The 19,844-nt window shown below is 40.2% G+C and overlaps 2 protein-coding genes across 2 annotated transcripts in view; one reads left to right on the top strand and one right to left on the bottom strand.

The window, feature by feature from the left end:
- Timeout (circadian regulator timeout) overlaps positions 1–19,844 on the top strand; it is a 99,826-nt gene that overhangs the window by 27,394 nt on the left and 52,588 nt on the right. The window lies entirely within an intron of this gene.
- LOC139774079 (uncharacterized) lies at positions 7,739–12,703 on the bottom strand. Its single transcript, XM_071709031.1, has one exon. The coding sequence runs from the start codon at positions 12,390–12,392 to the stop codon at positions 9,636–9,638; it is 2,757 nt and encodes a 918-aa protein (XP_071565132.1). The 5' UTR covers positions 12,393–12,703; the 3' UTR covers positions 7,739–9,635.

Raw genomic sequence — 19,844 nt, 5'->3', positions numbered from 1 at the left:
TTTTCGCGGCGTCTGCGTCGAATTTATACTCGTCCTCGGCAGACTCGTTTTTGTCGCGAGGGATGCGCGAGCGAGTAATATCTTCACGCAATATAGATTCTAGTAACAAATAACATTTCCTACTTCTTTAGTCCAGAAACGAACGCAAATCCTCCCACGTCAAAGAATGATCAGATAAGAAGATTTAATATTGCGTTTCTCTCATCTTCATAATACGTACCAAACCCTTCGTCAAAGAAGCGAATTGTTTTCATCTGCTAGACCTCTTCTTTTTTAAATTATTTAACACACCAGAAATTCTTCGCAAACTGTAGTTACCTTTCTTTGGCAGCAACTTTATAATAATAACGAATATATCTTAAGAATGATAAACATAGTAGAAAATATGTGAATATTATAAATTTTGTATAAATTTGGCAGATATATTATACTTATAGCAGACCAATTATTCTTTTATTTAGATATCTTCTATGAATGTTTGTTTCTGTGATTTTTCCCGCTCCTTTTGATAGCCATAACCAATTAATTTTCAGCACATCCCATTTTTTCCCCTTTGCGTAGTTAAGCGAGAAACCGTTTGCTGACGAAAATTAGTATCCTTCACCAGCTCTGCTTCTCCATCCTCCGATAATTTTTATTTTGTTTTGCCATTCTGCAAATGGCGGGACAGAGTAATTAATAATCAGCTCCAATCGTGAGGGAAGGGCCAACGTCAATTAAATTCACGCTAAACGCGATCTGTGAAATTTGTGAAACGTGCGACCAATCTTGAGTTTTTAACATTCTGTTTGCGGAACACTCGTCATTTTCATTTAGCAACTGTTGAAAGAAACAAACGCAATTCTATTCAATAGAAAGTATTCAATAGAAAGAGGTATAAAGTGGGATGAATATTAAGCTAAAAAATATCTGAGGAATAATAATTTGCCGGGCAGAATGAATAAACTTAATCTAATATTTTTTAAATTGAATTACGTATAATTATATAATCAGTTAAGAATTAATGTATTATCTCTACAAACATCTTTCGGCGGTAATTGAATTTTCTGCGATTCCGAATTTTATTTCTTCTTCATGTTCGAGTCTGAAATATAAGGGTTATAACCGCAGTAAAACCATTCACATAATCCTGGGTACTTAAATCGGGAAAGTACTTCGGACGTACGAGAATAGTCATTTCGAGAATTCCGCGATTAAGGCAATAATCACAAGTTCTCTGCAAATATTATAAGCCCGAAACGGTGATCATCATATTATTTACGTTCTTATTCTTTTCCGCAAAATACTGCATATTTTCTACAAAGCGATGTGATATCTATAATATATTTCTCTATAATCTCTTTTATGAAGAGAATTAAATTTTACAAGCGTTACATATTAATTAATAAATTCCTATACAAGTCTACTATACTCGGCATAGTAATAACTTAAAGAAATGCAAATTAATAGAAATGCAAATTAAAATATGCTTTAATATAAAATTTTATGTACAATTTTGCATCATATAACGTATCCTACAAATGCAAATGCGAATTGATATATATACATTTTTTTTATTTTATTGTTGATTTTGCTTCATACATGCAAGTACGTATGTCACGTGCATCATTTCAGGATTTGGCGCAATCTTTATTTGTGTTACTCTTCGGTGCTCGATATTAAAAAAAAAAGTCGATTCGCTTGGTTTTATCACTTGATGTATCGTTGGGCAGGTCAGGTCGTAAATATTCCTGGAGATTCCGACCTCGGACTTTCGTAATCCTGAAATATATGAGGGAATAAATCGATTGACCGTGCGTATTTTTCGTGGCTCGCCGCAATTTAACAGACGGCAGTTGCATTTGCTGCAGAAAAAAATGCCGGATCAAATCTCAGCTTAAAGGCGTGAAATTATTCTGATAGCGCTGGCAACGTTTATTTATATCAGGAAATTTTTCTTACTCTTCGTGTGTTTAAATCTGAATATATATTTTTAACGAAAATGGTACGGCGCACGCGATATTTGTTTCAACATCACGTGCAATTCAGAAATATTCAGAAATTGTCCAGTTTAAACCGCAATTTGTAACGTACGTGACGTTTTATTATCTTGACGCTGATCTATTCAAATCGAACAATAATAATTGTTTTCTTCTGAATTTCAAGCGTTATTTGCCTTAACAATATGTGCACACAGCTATTAATATTCCAAAAAACAGCAGTAGCTAATCCGTAGTAATAATTTACGCCGCATTTTAAAAATGCAATAAAGAACATGAATATACCGATGTACGTATTACAACAAAGGTCAAAAGCATAAAGTGTATCGAGCACTCTATCCGATAAAACCATGTACGTGACAGTAAATCTGTGGTTAGCGGGATCACCGTTGTAAACGTGGTCGCCATTTGAATTACTGGCATGTGTGGAATTGTTGAAACGGTCGTTACGACGTACTCTCTTTTACAGTAATGGTAATCCATTAATAGAATACGGGGAAACTCGTGCTACTTGTTCAGACATAATGAATGTTCTTGCAGAAAAGTGTAGATTTTTTTAATTTTAGCCGAGTGTTTAACTGGATGTTCTGTATATCTATTTCGTTTTGTTAATATTTAAAGAGATTTATATCGTATTGTAGAAATGATATATTATATAATATTGTTAATACTAACAATATTAACGGTGGTGACGTTGCAGTAAATGAAAGATGGCAGAAAAGTTTCCTGAGAGAAATAAATATTTTAACAGCACTATTAGTGCGAGGCCACGCGCATTAATCACAGAGCTTTAAACCTTTTAAAAATTAGCAGAGCATTATTTATATACCTATAGTTCTCGGACGCGTTAGTTAAAAGGACTGCGGAGAGAGAACGGGCGAAACGGAAGGATATAGAAGAGGCATTTCCACAACGATCAATTTCAATTATTCCAGCAGTCGAGCAACCTTAGCAACCACCACCGCGTGCGAATGTGTGCGAACGTCTACGCGTGCTTATGTGATATTCCCGCTTTCGAGGCCGTCATTGTAATTCGAATTTTTACGTCGGGGGGTGGCTAGGTTATTTCCACGTAAATAATGGAGTCAATTAGAGCAGCTAATTATTTTTCAGAGTCCCGCCGCTTAAACTCGTCAATCATTCCCAAAAAGTATGGTAGAAAATAACGGTTGTTGGCGTGAGCGAGCTTTTGAAACATTGCATATTCAGGAAGGAAGAATTTACATTTATCTGCCACACGCACAAGCTCGATATATACAATTAAAATATATGCATACAAAAAGTTATTCACTATCACACTTACATTCATTTAATTAATAGGATTTCCTGCAGAGTGCTTTAATGCGAAAGTCCGATTACGCGACACAATATCAGAAAACCGATTTCTATCCGAATAATTTTGCCGCGATAAGACATCGCGATTATTTATAACTTATTCATTAGAATTTCCACAATTTTACCTCACATTAATAAAAGCGTATCGCTATCGTTGGGCGGATATTTCCATCTTTAAATTTATTAGCGTGACTTTAATCGCGTATTTCTTTTCGCGGCGAGCTCTCTAGAGGAGACAAAAGTTATTTCAATAATTCCCTAAAGTATACCATTGGTTCGCTACCCAGGCTTGCAAATTTTTGTAATATTTTATAAAGTACTAGCGGAGCCGTAAAAAAAACTTTACGTCTGTGAAACTGGTAAAAACTGGCGTGAAGTTTCAGTGTATCGTGCCACAGAAATTTCTTACATGGCCGGCAGAAAAATCCGCGTTGCTCTTTTCTTCTCCGATTGTCTCACTTGTACTTTATTTGAAATACACGTATCCATAAGTTCCTGGAAACACTCGAAATATTGTTCTATAAAGTATACTCCGTTTGTTATAAAGATTTTTTTTAATCCACTTCAAGAAACTTTTCTCCCGTATTATCGTTCTCTTTTTAATTCCGTTTATTTGATACAGAAGTTCTGTAAATATTTGCAGCATATCACATTTCTTCTTTTTATGAGTGAGAATAATCAGAAATTATTTACAAAAATTGATCGTTTAGAAATTTATATAAATTAGACGCGTGCAGAGACCAATCAGTTTGGAGTTGCATTTTTCATTAAGTTTGAAATATTTTCGATTAGTTGGCTAGTTGATGTTAGTTGGTTCGTAAATCGCCGCTGGAATTCCGTGGTGGGTAACATGATGGGAACCCAAGGTAAATAAAAAGACTGCAATGCTTGCGGAGCGTGCGATCGGAAAGAGCGCAACGAATAGGGCGGCGGTTTGCGGCGATCGCGGACACGATGAAGAGGATCTCTGCTTCTCCTACCATGAAGACCTAGTTTACCTTGGCGTTGCCGGTGTGCTCTCTCCTTTGTACAGAAAGTGTCATAGCGACCCTCGATCAATGCTACTGTGTTCAGAGAGTTACGTTTCTCTTACTATCTAGCTGAAACAGCAAACATCCGTGCTTCTGTGCCGGCTGTGGAGATTAGTTCAGCTAACTCTATCTCTAATAACGGATAATTGGTCCGAGTCAAGTACTTTTTATTGTATTTATGTACGGGATGTTTCATGACTTCGGTAACTGTCACCGAAGGGAATTTTAAAGACGAGACTTTATATAAATTTGATAAAAATTATGCATATCATAAAATAAAAAATGCAATATTTTGAATAGGACTTCCGAGACTTCTCTCTTTGATAATATAACTTTCTATTTTCTTCGGTTTTTAGTATTTAAATTTCGATTTATTAATAGAATAAAAATTACGAGACATGGAACTTTGTTTCTGTGGATGTTTTGTTCGTCAAGTCTCATATTTAGAGGAAATAGTGCACAAAAAGTTAGTTTACAACTTATTAATAATAGTAATAAGTTTATTAATAATAATAATAATAATTAAGTTGATTTCGGTTTGAATTATATTCGTATGTCAGTCGACGAAATAATTTGCTTGCTAGAAATAGTTGTTCGGATATTTGAGAGATGTTGAACGGAGACAATGCGAACATAGCGACATTGCGCGCATAAATTTAGAAAATACGAATTTAGGTAGTTTTGTTGACTTTATGAATAATAAATTCGGTATGACGTTAGAACGGTAAGTAGGCTGATTGAATTCGCCGTTTGCCAAACAATTCCGCAAGTGAATTTGTAGGCCAATTTGCGTAACAAAATGTCTCTTATTTGTGTGACGCGCTGCTGCGTTACCACAGCGACTATAACTACATACATTTAATCAAGAATATTTGTGTGCAAAGTGCATTGTGCCATATTTATATATAAATTTATTTATATATAATGAATAGGTACCCCCACTCGAGAATAATAATCGAAAGATAATTTGTTTATGTTATTAAACAATTATTAAGCAATTAAAGCGATCCTTATTTGCTTGAACAACTTATAATGAGACGGCAAGTGAAATAATCATGCAACTTTCTGCAAAAGTTTCTCGCAGCAAAACGCGATTCAAAATTACATTTCAATAATTAAGACATTTTTTTATTTGCCTGCAAAATGGTTTCACTCTCACTACGTATTTTATATCTGTGTGATTGCTCTTAAAATATGAATAACAGCCTTTTAAAGCACATTTCCGTTCTATAATGATTGGCGTGTATCGTACTGTAACAATCCAGCTTGCAATCTCCTATTGGGAAAAGAGTAATTGTGTTGGGATCGATGTGCAATTGAGTTCGAAATTGCAATATGCTTTTTATTGCATGTGTCAATACAAATTGGTACGAATATAATTACAACTCTAATCAAGTTTAAAATTTAAAATCTGTATTATAAAAGAATAACGTTAGCTCAGTCTAACAACTTTTTATGCACATCTTAATTATATCATCGATTTTCTCGCAGATTCTTATCCATCTTTTTTTTTATGTATTGCATATTTGATTGTTTAATTCTTTTAATAAGAAACTACAGTAGTTTTATGTTGTTAGCACGTTCTTTATTCATACGCGACATATTGAAAATTCCTCGTCGTTTTTTATTTTCGATGATTTTCCTGGTGGACCATTCGCCATGCTGTTTGAGTGCAATAACACATACTATACAATATCCGCGCGTGAAGAGAATAATTGCGCTGGGATCGGTATGCAGATGAGTTCCAAACTGGATACTGTTTTTCATCGATGAAGTCAATATTACGAAATAATATGGGCGTCTCGGTAAATCGGCGGTGGTACAAGGCAGAGTAGGGATAACGAACTTCTGCAAGATGTTACCGAATTCGCCAGTTCCGTAGCCCTGGGGTATAAACCGAGAGCCACTATACGGTGATTAAATTTCCTAGTTGCACTCCTTACGACGAGTTATTTTATAGGAAATTTAAATTACGGCTCAAGGTTGCCCATCTTCCAGAATCACTATATTCAATGCTTCTTAGGTATCGTTTTTCGTTATTGCCGCCTTGACTCATTATTATCGTTGTTCAGAAACTTCCCGGCAGGCATATACTGTAAAGCGGCAACGCTTCGAATTATCTATAAAATTACATTTGCGTCATTTCGAGATCCTGCGATTTAGCAATGAAGCCTTAGTGTCTTTGGATAATCTTATATATAGTCTTGTAGAATCCATTGTAATATATTTTGAAGTGACTGTTACTTATGCACGCTCATTCTCTACTCTACAAGGAATTATTAATTATTGAAATAAATTTTACTTATATATATTCAATTAATTAATAATTCTATTCAATGCATTGAATTATAACCTTGTGGAATATACAGCAAGGATATTTTTGTGGTTATTGCTGGAGTTAATCAGATTATAATTAATGCGATAAATATTTGTCTTGCTCCGCATTGCCTTAATTAATGTGTGGGAAATTGTGAGAGACTGATATGAATCGGAATATAAATGAAATCTTGCAAGAGCAAAGATAAATACGTAATTCACACACGCAGACGAGTTTATTTATCTCTGCAAGAAAAGCAAATATTTTTTATGCATCAGAACATTATTTGTTCTCATATAATTATTATTTAATTAATAATCGAAATTTAATTTTGATGAAGAAAGAAAGCTTACAAACGACATTTATTTTCTGACAGAGGAAATAATATTCTTATCATCAAGTTCTTTTTTTTATTAATTTATGATTAATCGATGTATTGAACAGTTAGCGATTTATAATGTTATGTTTCAAAAATTATTTTAATTGTAACGAAAAATGGTTTAATTTAAAAATGTCAGGCACGATAATAATATCTCTGACATTAAAATTTAGAGAAGCATTTTTGACAACACTATATAGTTAACATAAAGCACGGTATGTTAGAGACATATTATAGTAATAACCATATCCACGTATAGAAAGCAATTAACATCAATTTACTTACCTGTTCAGTATATTGGTATTTACTGATAAATATTAATCTCTTCAATGTCCATTGTTGATGATTGAACTGACAAAAGTTATTTAAGTTATAACCAAACTAATATAAAAATACAAGTTTAATACACACGAACTTATACAATGTAAAATTGTTATTTTAAGATTACATTTATTTTATTTAGAATAAAAGGAAAATTATATATATATGTTTTTTTATGCACGCACATATTAGTAATTCTATAAAGTATATTTTTTTAAAATAATTTTTTAGAAACATGCATATATGAATATTCTGTTATTATTTGTTATGAAACATTATATATATAACATTATGTATATTCAGGGTACTTACACAAAGAATGAAGGAAACAAGAATATGAGACGAAGGCAAAGAGAAAAAAAGATCGACGAACATGCATCTTTGTACATCGGTTTATTATTATAGCGGTTTGACACTGGTTATTTTAAGAAAGATAATATTTAGCCTCTTTACTATTTTTGTCTATTTGCTCTCTCGCTCTCGCTCTCGTTCTCGTTCTCTCTCTTGTTCTCTCTCTCTCTCTCTCACACACACATTCTTTTTTTCATTTTTGTATTTGTTGAGAAGTCTTGACAGCTCATCAAGCTTAATGGAATTAAGTACGGAAGCAATATTTCTGTACATCCTGCATTCGAGAAGGATTCCTCGAATTAATCTCCCTTCTTTCTCTTTCTCTTACGCTCGATTCTCTCGATTCTCTCGATCTCTCGCACGCACGCACACACACACACACACACACACACACACACACACACACACACACACACACACACCGTCCGATAAAAATTCTTCCGTCTAGCACTCTCTCTGGCTTTCCGTCTGGTTTTATTATTCAAGCATACTATTTGCCACCGCGAATTTTTCATCTCCTACATTCTGCATTTTGGCGTTGCCCTACCTGCATCTCTACCACGTCCACGTTTTTCTACCTTTCGCTAGCCTTATGCTCGCTTCCTACTTTAATACACTCGCACTTCATTTCAGTCACAATATAGTCTTCTCAGGAATTGAGCGTACCGCGAAGAGTCAAGCTCTTGAGACGCGGCGTGTAACCATTATTATTGTCACTGTGTCCAATTTATCGGTCTGACTCCAAGCCAATCAGCTAAATCGTTAAACCCGCTTATTGTGGTTATTGCCACTCGATTATGACACGTCTGCGATGCCTGCGTACACGCGATACCGAAATCAGAAGACATCAAACACTAACGAAGGTTTTGACGGGTTTAGAGTTCTCTCACGCGAATAACTCTGTACATAGCTCATACCTTCTCTTTTACAATTGGCATTTATTACGAAGGACATAGAGGTTTCGCGCGATACCGATCCACCGCGATGTATATCGAAATAGTGCCGAATTTTTCGCCCGCAGGTTTTTACCCGAGTTTTTCGTTCGTCGTGCGCGTCCAGTATTTCCCGACGGACGACATGTGCAGCACACGGATGTGTTTGTATATGTCAGAATTTATATGAAATAACGCGGTGATTCTCGCTCGTGCTTTTAACGTCTTGGTTACAGTACTTGACGTCTGCATCTTCTCCGTTGATGGAGTTTGAACAGTGTCGACGTCGGGTATTCTTTCCATCGAGATAGGTACTATATCGATATCGACATCTGGATGACTTTACATATTGAGCCACACGCGACTTTCAAAGAACTCTATAAGCCAGATACGTGATTACAAAGATTGATTTTATAGGTAACACTTGTTTATATTATCTGTTGTGGATTTCAGATCTGTTCGAATTTATGTGAACATCTGTCCCTAATTACTGCACTGCAGATCTTCGGTAGTCACGACAGTCTCACGACAGTTGTCCTTCTTCCGTGTGTTGTTTTTGAATTGCAGAGGTTTTAAGTCACGTCCGAATAATTTCTTACTTTCTCCGATATTGCTCCTCGCCGTAATCCGCGACGTATTGGCGGTTTCCGAAGCGATACGGATTAGCTCGGAATATCTCGTTCCCAACTTCGACGTTTAGTCGCTCGTCCTTTCCCCGTGGTTTCCTCAGTCAGGAGAATCCTTCCAACTTTCTGATTAACACTTCAGTTATCGTACCTCTCCTCGACAGATCCACTTAGATCTTGTCGTAATAATAGGATGCACGCTTCCGATCGTCGATACTGCGGGCTACTTGAGGATCTTCCTCAAACACACATCGATCAGCCGTGGGCTCGTTGATTGTTGAGGCAGCGTCGACGCTTCTCGATCGTGATTCTCGATGTCCAGTCGCCTGTCTCTCTCGAACAGACAGACGTGCTCCGACTCTGGTCACCAAAGCTCTGCAGTAGGCGTGAGAGTGTGCACCTCGATGTTCTCGTGACGATGATACCTGTCCGTCCGATGCACCGTGGCTCTTCGTGAGAGTACAACAGTCAGCGCCGCGACGGCGCCGAGGGCCGCGCCGACTAACACCAACATTCCGGGATGGGCGCCGGCGGACAAAGCCTCCGACACTCTAGCGCCGGAATCGGTCGCTCGACTGTTCAATTCTTCCGCTATCGTCTTCGAGTCGCGCTCATCCAACACCACGTTTGCCTTGGTCGCATTGCTCATGCTGCCCGAGTGCTTCTCGATCGTTTTCCTCTCCACGTTCGAAGATTCCGACGAGAAGATCTCGCCGACGCCTGACGCGGCAACTTTGCTCATCCTCCCGTTTTTTCGCGCCCCACCGTCGGACCGGTTATCGAAAGTTTGCGAACGCGACTCCGCGTCTTTCATTCTCATAATGGATTGCTTGGGGTCGCTCGGCGCTTGAGAGGTCGGAACGACGATGTGCTTGATTAAATTCTGATCCATTGAGATACGATTTGTTTTATCGCTCTTTCGATCCCCGCTCGTCCGCGTCGACGACGTGATTGACGACGTTACGTTACGGAAGGACGTCGGCGCCTTGTAGACTCGCAGTATTTTTTTCGGCTCTGCCGTTGCGGTGACGATTTCCGCGGCGGAGAGGAAATCCGAGTCAGCCACCATTTTCGATTCGGTTTTCGCGTTTACGGAAGATAGCGTGAGAAGATCCGTGACGTTGCCGTCGGAATTCGTATCTTCGATATTGGAAGACACCGTGACGTTTGGCTGATCAGTATTCGACGTATGTTCGAGCGTGAAGACGACAGATAGGGTAACCGAGGTGCTTGTCGTCGCCGTCGTGACGATTCCCGCGGTTGTCGAAACGAAATTTGGCGGCGGCGGTAACTCGTGCAAAAATAATCCCGCCAATTTCCGCGGATTTGAACATCGCGCTGTTTGGTACTGTTGATTCGGTTCGCGGTGCTGTCTGATCCACTCGCCCAGCCAGTAAAGATCCTCCGTGCAGTTCCAAATGTTCTTCTCGAGCCTAAGTACGCGCAGCTGCGGCAACATGTACGCAACGTCGGATCTGATGGTGCTGACGTTGGTCGCCGAGAGATTTAGCTCTATGAGGCTCTTGCAGGCGGACAATGCGGCATCATCCGCCAGTAACTGTTCCGCGAGAACCGGACTACGCGACACATCTAACATTACCAAATGCTCCGGAGTTGGCACCGGAAACGCCATGTCGCTTTGTTCTTCCTGATGTCGTTGAAGCGATGTTAGACCTGACATTCGGAGCTTCGTCAGATTACTCGGTCCACTTAGAGTATTAGTTGATAGCGCTTTGATAGGATTATCGGATAGATCCAGCTCGGCGAGCAAAGGCAGTTGACCGAGCGCGCCCACGTCGATCTCATTGATGGCATTATCGTTCAATATTAACGATCGCAGATTGTACAGACCATTGAGATCATCGAGTTTCAATGCGGTTATCGCATTTCGATGCAACTTAAGCGTCACGAGACTGCTCGGTAAACTACCCGGTACTTTTGAAAGTGCATTTCCAGATAGATCGAGCTCTTCCAAAACCTCTAGCCTTCCCAGAGCGTCGTTCTCGATATACTTCAAACGGTTATCGGCGATATCCAACATACGCAACAGAGGATAGCTATCCAAGTCACCGCTGCGAATGGTAGTCAATCTATTACCAGCGAGTCTGAGTGCCCTGACCGATCTCGTCAAAGCGGCTGGAACTCGCGCTAGTCCAATACGAGACGCGTCCACCGTCTCTAATCTTCTTCCGGTGCCCAATAGTAGAGAGACGTCTCTCTCTTTTAGCGGATTTTCCGCTAACCTTAGAATAGATAGCCCCGGTAACGGTTGCAGAGTTCCCGAGGCTGCCCTAGCCAATCCATTTCGCGAAACGTCGAGTTCCCTCAATCTGTCGAGACTTTCGAACCACCTGGCGCCTAGGACTTGCAGCTGGTTACCGCTCAGATCGAGTTTCTGCAAGGAGTACAGCGGCGTGAGCGCGCTATCTGGCAAGTCCGCCAACCTGTTGTCCGATAGATCGAGAAATTCTAATCGATCGAGACCGCGAAACGCGCCCTCGTCCACCGTGCCGATCACGTTCTTACGTAAACTCAATCGCACGAGCCCGACGAGCGTCCTGAAAGAACCGACACTGATGTTCGATAACGAATTGTCCGACAGATCTAGACACGCCAACTCGCTTAGATTCATCGCGTGGATCACCAGCACGTTCCTTACTCGCGGCAAGTTGTTGCACGACAGATTTAACGACTTCAAGCGCTCGAGACCGTGCCACGACGCGTTCAACGACACCAACGAACAATTTGTCACCGTGAACTCGACCAGATACGGTAGAACCTCTGTTGTGCCCATCGGCTCCTCCGACGACAACGTATCGTTCGTCTCCGACGTGTCGTTTGTCTTGAGATTATCCGAAGCACCGTTCATCCCGAGATCGTTCACCAAGTCGGCGGCTTCCAGCTCGTCGAGGAGGACATCAACGCCCGGTCCCTTGGCGCTGTCCACCGACAAACTTCTCACTACCGCGGGTAACTCCGATAGACCGGGTACGCGTCCGCGACACGTCACGTCCAGCAAAGCCAACGCGTTTTTCTCCGCGTCATTCTGATGACACTCGCAGAGATCCGGACAGGCGGAACCGCTCGCCATCAAGGCGAGCAGCACCAACGGAAGCCACATCGCTTCCAAGACGACGTCTTCACATCTCGTCCACTGTCCGTAAGGACCTCGCGGCGCAGTTCTCCCGCTCGTGGACAGAGTGACGAGACGCGCGAGACGACGATATCGGAGATCGCGGGGGCGCGTGCCGCAACCGCGGGTTCATCTACGGGATGAAATTGACGCGCGATCGACGTTAGTGGCTATCGACGATGATGGATGCCGCCAAAAGCGTTATACGGCTTATATACGGATGCCAATACCGGCGGGTACTATCAGTCTCGTCGAACGTGATGTCCATACGAAGGACTGACAAACACTGCGGCGCCCGACTCGTAGCTGCACCCGCCACCCTCCACATCGCTCCTCTTCTCTTCTCTCCTCTACCCGCGTTTCGTCTTCCTACCCTTCCGTCGGCTTCTCTCCCTCTCGTACTCTCACCCTCAACGCCAATCCCCCTCTGTCTCCGGACTCGGCTGTGTGCCGCCACCTACAACCATTCCACCCCTTTCTCCCCCCCCCCCGTATCTTCCCTCTATATACCGGTCCATATACAGCACCAACACCACTACTACAACCACCGCCATCGCCACCACTACCGGCAGCCGTCGCTTTTGCTCTCGAACTCGATAAGGGGCGCGAGCGCGCTTGCGTCCTCTGACAGCATAGTGACGCGAAGAGCCGGTATCCTACGATTTCACCAACTACCCTTGCTACTGGCCGACTGGCTGCTGCCTCACGAACTTTCCTCGTCTTCCCTTACACTACTCCATTCCATTCGGCTCCATTTTGGCCTATTATCGCTTTCTAAATTGCCACGATCTTACAAATATTACTTCTAACATCGTAATGAAGTCATAAATACGAAGCACACTAATGTTTTTATTTAAAAAGAAGCAGTTTTTTTATTTGTTCTATGAATTTTTTGAACGGTAAAATATTCTATCCATGTCTGTTGACATTTTATTATTATTCGTCAGATATATGATGTAAAATAATATGTTGAATTACTACACAAATTAGTCGTCGTGTTGTATCTTCCTGTTTACTTGAATATTTAATGCGACACAATTAGCCAAGTGGCTAGCGCATGTGGTTTACCCTCATCCTTGGAAACAACCGCGAAGATCACGTTCCCGGAAATATTATAGATACTCATTAAGACAATAAGCACGCACTAAGTTACTAATCCAACTAAAACTTCGCCGGCAGTTTCATGAGTTTCAGCCGCTAGTGGGCTTTCTTAGATTCGATTCGCGTGCCGAGGTTACGGAGGTGCAAAGATGCAGTTCTCACGAAATAAGGTGAAAGGTCAGATAATATCTCTTGCCACGTATCCCTACGCTCCCTAGCGCTACATTATTATCACTATATGATATAATATCTATTCATAATTTTTTTTCACTTGAATTTTCATCCGTCAAATTATTTTATCATTGTTCTAAAGGATAGAAGTCCAAGCTTTTTTTCGCTGGCATTGTTACATAATGCACAGTCGTTTCATTATAACGCACGTAATACGTTCATCTTTTTTTGCTGACAAGATCAACTTTAATACCAGCACATTTTTCGCGAATATTTTTGACTTTTTCTGTGGATATTGATATGGCTGTAGCGACTCGATTATACATACATCCGATATTTCTAATGAAAGAGAGCGAGTATACATATACATATACATATGTACATATACTATATATGTGTGTATGTATATTTGATGTACCTACAACATGCGTGCAAGTATCCAGCGTCTAGTTTGCTGAGAACACGAACGTTTTCGGGTTCCATAAATTCGTATCTCTCTCTGTCCGTAATCCCTGCGGCACCACCGTATTACTTGCTGGACCTAGCCGAGCAATCGAACCGCAATGATCTCGGTGTAGCCTCGGCGTTTTCGATATACTATATCGATTCGCCGATCACTGACACCGCTGCCATTACCGCGAGGTTAAATGCCTGAGCCGCCGGACTTAAAGAGAGATTTTCCACGGTGTCCGATGAAACGGCGACCGTGACTATCGTGGGATATCGGCGTGAAAGAAGCACAAAAGCTAAAGCAGTTATCTGCTTGACCTCGCGAGAACCCGCAGATAAATCATCGATTAAAGGAGATCTTCTGGGACGGAATAACAATCGTCGCCTGCCCCTGGAAAAATCTCGTGGTTCGTTTTATAGATGGATTTGGAATAAACGTGTCCGGTATACAGAAATACGACACAGATTTCAGTCGATGGCATTTCGTATGAAAGATACATAAATATTGTATACTACAGGAATAAAATCTATTATACCGAATCTATGCGGTTGCACCATAGTGGAAAGAAGTATAAGGAATGGATCATGCTATTTTAATGGTATTGTAAAAGACATGCATGAGATAAATATTGGAAAAATATAAATAAAACATATTTTGTTGATTAATTGCCAATGTAGCGTTCCATTAGAAAGTTTTGCGTTTGGCAAAATATTTTCGTAGATTTATCTTACGAATTCATCTCTAAATTGCCTCGGATGTAAAAACTGTCTGACGACGAAGTCTACTTGTACAAAAACACCTTGTTTCTCGTTTGCGCATGTAAACGATTCATTACGCGCGCCAACATTGACTCTACACATGCTCATCTCCGATTAAGTGCTCTGTAAATTGACCTGAAAAATCCACGTCACTTCGGTGCCGGTAGTTGTACGCGATGATTTAATCGCTCTAAGCGGCCATAGAATATCGATGGGCCCGACATTTGCGATGCGACAATTTCACCGAATACCAGAAATTTCCGACTTTCCAGAGTGGTTTGATACGTCGCATTCGAGAGGTACGAGTAAACATTGCGATCATGCAGCCATTCCAGTATTTTTTGAACGATTTTACGAAGCACTCTATCTGATGCTGGAACGTTCAAACTTCTTCGATCATTTAAGTATTACCGTATCTCTGCAACTTTTTTATTGCGCACTCCCGATATTTCAAAATACGGCATTTCAATGTACGGCATTTCAAGCATATCGAAAACCGATTTGATCGTTCTAGTTAAAGATTTCAGTTAAGAATCGAAAAAACACGTCACACATAGTGGAACATAACTTTGCAACAAATGATTATAAATTTCTAGCAATTTATTATTGGTTAGACTGATTATTTTATATTATTAGACTGAATAATACATGAATATAGAGTTATCAATAATTACAATTACGGCTGGTAAAAACGTATATAAAGTTATTTACTGATAATATTTCTATTTTAATAATGTTTGAGAGATAAATGTAAGTACGAGGTATGCTATCAGCAAAATCGTGCAAATATGTACGTTTCATTGCGTCGCTTGAATTTTTCGTGTCAGTCACATTTTTCACTTTTATTCACTACACTTTGATAAAGGACGTTAGCTACGTGAGACATAGAATTAACAATACGTCTCTAACACGTGTTTCTCGTGTGCGTGTCATTTTACGCGCGGAAGGGGTTGATTGCTGGGTGTAAGTGGACATCCAGTATGCGGTAGGGGACGGTCGGGACGGTAGAAGGAAGCGGCGCGCTTGATAAGGGAAATCTTCTTTCGAGCCTGCGGTGCCGACCGACATGTAATTTCCCCGGAATAGAGGACGGAATCCTGGCTCGGATACTACTGCCCGCACGGGTTACAAAGTTACTTTTACGAGAGTAGCGGGCAAATGTAAATGGGGCCGGTGAGCGGCGACGTGGCGCAAGAGAGGGAGCGAGAGAAACGAGCGAGGGACCGAAAAGGGAAAATGAGAGAAAGAGTGGAAGGAACGCAGGGGCGATGTGGAAACGAGCGGCGAAAGGAGGACGAAGGAGCGCGGGATGGAATAAAGGGGATGAGACTGTCGGAGTTTGTAATTGCAGCGGCTTTAACGCGCTGCTGATGGCCGATGGCACCCGGGACTGGGGTAATGGTCTGCACCAAATGTCTCTTCTTGTGAGAGGAGAGGGGGAGAGAGAGAAAGAGAGAGAAACGAGAGACGCGGGAAAGAGTATTCGAAGAGACACCGAGGGTGCCGGAGACACGTGGAGTCGCATCGTTTTCTCCGTCACCGATTTTGTGTGCTCGTTCCTTTCCTGTTGACATTTCTTTCTCGTAGAATGTTGCAAAATCTCGGCGATTAATTAGTCCATTTTTGAAATAGGCATATAAGTTTAATCTCGAAATTCTCGTTGTATGATGAGAGGCATTTATTAATAATAGATGATTCTAAAGTATAACAATTTAGTATCAGAAATTGATGTATATTTTCTTCCAGGATATCCTATTTTATTTTCTCTAAATTGCATTGATGATTGAATCCACGTATCATATTTTTACAAACATTTATTCCAGTTTATTTTACGTCTTTGTTAAGTTGGAATATTTTCATCGATATGTGCGTTACATTGAAATTTGGTTATACAGCTACGTTGGTCATGCTGCTTGGTTATGCTGTGGTTGTTGTTTTCTCAAAAGTATTGTTTGTTGTGGATTGCTAAATTTTTTTCTTCTCATTCAACTGATGTTGCGCTGCAACAAAGCAGTGAAGTTCTATTTATACTTCAAGTTATTTATATATAAAACTTTTTAATGAAGAGAGAAGATGTTACACTTAGTTTAATATGAAACGTACGATTCCTTATGCTGTTACTAACAATAAAATAATTTTTGTAAAAAGTTGCATAATTGGATTACTTTGATTAGATTTCTTTAAAGAGAAATTCAAGGATGATCTTTTCTAAATCTTGAAAATTAAAAAAAATTATTATTACTTTATTAATAACGGAAAATTAACTTACGCATCTGTCTTGTAATTTTTCAAAGTGCTTTATCAGACTACTTTTATTTCAATGATGAAATTTAGTAAAATGCAAAATTGTGTTTGCACAGATGTTTTTATGGCTGCAAGAGAGAAAATTTGGTGTGCTTTCTCAGTGCGATTGCAAATACTTTCAATCTTTCTGTGTATATTCACAGATAGATTCTTAACCGAAGCCACTTTTCTATAAATATTTAAAGCACTCGACAGCGTTTGAAGGAAAAAAAAGTTTCCAAGTTGTCCCCGGGATATTTACGTACAATTCATTACCCGAGAGAAAGTCTTTCTCCTCTTTTGCGCGAGCACTTAATCCGCCATTAGTTCAAAGAAGCACTTGTACTGTAAGAACCTAATTGTACTGGGTTGTGTGTACACAACCAAGAAGTTGGAAATGAGAATAACTTTCAGTGCACCGGACATGTTTCAATTCAACGCACGTTTTCGCGCGACGTCATTGATTGTTGTTTCGATATCAATTTCTCACACGCCTCACCTGCTGAAGGATTGATAAAGACAATTTAAAAGTCAGGAACACCCTTTCCCGGCATCAATTCCAAGAATTCGCGTTGATCTTGCGTTACCCAAGGAAATAGAAAATTCCTGGTCTCAAAGTAGGACGCGGTTGGACGGGAACGAAAGGAACGAGGACGTGGTGGCGAACACGTCGAAGTCTCTTTTTTTGGGCTGGGGGTTTACGTGGTGGCAGGAAGTCACGGCGAAGGACGATAACGGGTGGACTCGTAAACGTTGACTCCCGCACAACGTATTCTTTATACATCCTACCACAGTTATTCGCTCGTACAACTTCAGACGTTCTCGTTTGAAACGAATTGCTTGGCCATTGTTAAGGATCGAATGCGAATGACTACTGCTATCGTAAAGGTAGATACGTTTGTGTATCCTTCTTTAGAGCAACCTCGATCTTGTTCAAATGAAATACGACGCGCGCGGATCTTCCGTCGTAACCGAGATGGAGTTTTAATGCGTACCATTCTGTAGGGCAAGAAGTCACCTCCCGCACTATCTCGATACACGAAGTCAAGCAGCAAAGAACGCGAAGCGCTAAGCAACGAATAGCAAGTCGCGGTTTTGCGACTGCAAGCTAGCTTCGCAAAGTGTCGTAACCGTGCAGTGTAATGGTATTGGTGCAACGACGATCGCGTTGTCTCGTGTAACACGTATAAAATTTCGGTATCGCCAGATCCTTATTAAATTGTTAGAGGAGCATCAACAGGCTCCTTATGACGTGAATAACGAAAAAAAGGAACCTTGTTATAGCATCAGAGCGAGCTCACGTGTTCACGTAATAATATTTTATTACTTTAAAATCTAGTTATCGATCTAATGCTTCATTATACCCTCACGAAAACTAGCGTGGAAACTTGATTTAAAAAAACATTAATTAAGTCTGAAGTATCAGGTACTGCGCAGAGGATGGTGTGCTTTAGGGGTTTATAAGATCTTGAATCTCTAATCAGTGTTGCGACGCTCTCCCGTCCCAATGAGGTAGTAGCTAGATCGCAACGTTAATAAATGTAACGCTATTACGCGAGCGAGCGCAGATTTTAGCACGTGTAATACGGACGATCCGGAGCAGCCGGAACGCGAGACAGATATAAATGTGCCCGGAGATGAGTAAGAGAGAACAAAGGTGTCTAGGGGGTCATTTGATATCTCTGGATAAAATAGGAGCGGCGGAATGGCTCGGAGATAAAGGCAAAAGGTAGAAGGAAAACTGCGGGTCGCGCAGAGAGATGTGTGTCAGGAGGTATAGGGCTGTTCTTGCAGCTAAACGTGTACGCGCGTACGAGTTGAATCTTCCTCCTCTATCCTCTATGTTCCACAGGGACACGCCAAGCGTGGTTGCAAGGGGTGCATAGAGAACTCGAAAGAGAAAAGATAAAAAATGAAATTACGTATTTAAAATATAACATGAATGCATATGGTCGCTGAGAATTCGAGAAAAAAAAATAAAGTTACGTATCTGAAATAAAAACGAATAGAGAATAAAGAATATTTTAAATTAGGTCGTGTAAAACAGCTTTCTCACATTTCTTAGGGGCATGTAAGAGCTCTACTCGTATTATCATAAAACAATATTAATAGTAACATGTATCGCAATTTTCACGTACTTAGAAATGATCTTTTATATCATTATTTATGGTATAGTAGTTTTTTCAGCTATCTAAGGTTGTTTATGTATTACTTGTTACTTGTATTTATTTTATCTTTTTATACTTACTATTATATAAAGACATTTTATGTTTGCGTACGATTTTACACGCGTTCATATAATAACTACTCTTAGCGTGTTCCTACTGTTTCTGCACCGAACTTCGTGACCTCTTCTCTTTTCATTCACTCGCAAGCGCATTCGCTGTTTCCGGTATTTTACATTTTTGCGGCTCGCGCAACCGCGCTGGCAGAATCTGTAGAATTGAGAGCACCGGGTGAATCATGCTATTGAATGCAGCGCTGCCGCTGGCATCGAATTCTCACGACGGGGTATTATTCTCGTTTCGTATTGCCATGCCCATTTGCCGCGCCGAGGCATTTTCTTTTGCCTCTTTACAAGGACGAATATTACGTCCAGTAAATCCTGGAATGGATTTTGATAGCACTATTTTTTTTTGCTCTATGTATAAAATGCATTTAACTGCTTTGTACTTT

Source organism: Temnothorax nylanderi, unplaced genomic scaffold (assembly GCF_030848795.1).
Source record: "Temnothorax nylanderi isolate EJ_2023f unplaced genomic scaffold, tnyl_v1.0 TNYL_tig0073_pilon, whole genome shotgun sequence".
Classification (NCBI taxonomy): domain Eukaryota; kingdom Metazoa; phylum Arthropoda; class Insecta; order Hymenoptera; family Formicidae; genus Temnothorax; species Temnothorax nylanderi.
This window is presented reverse-complemented; position numbering and strand designations above follow the sequence as displayed.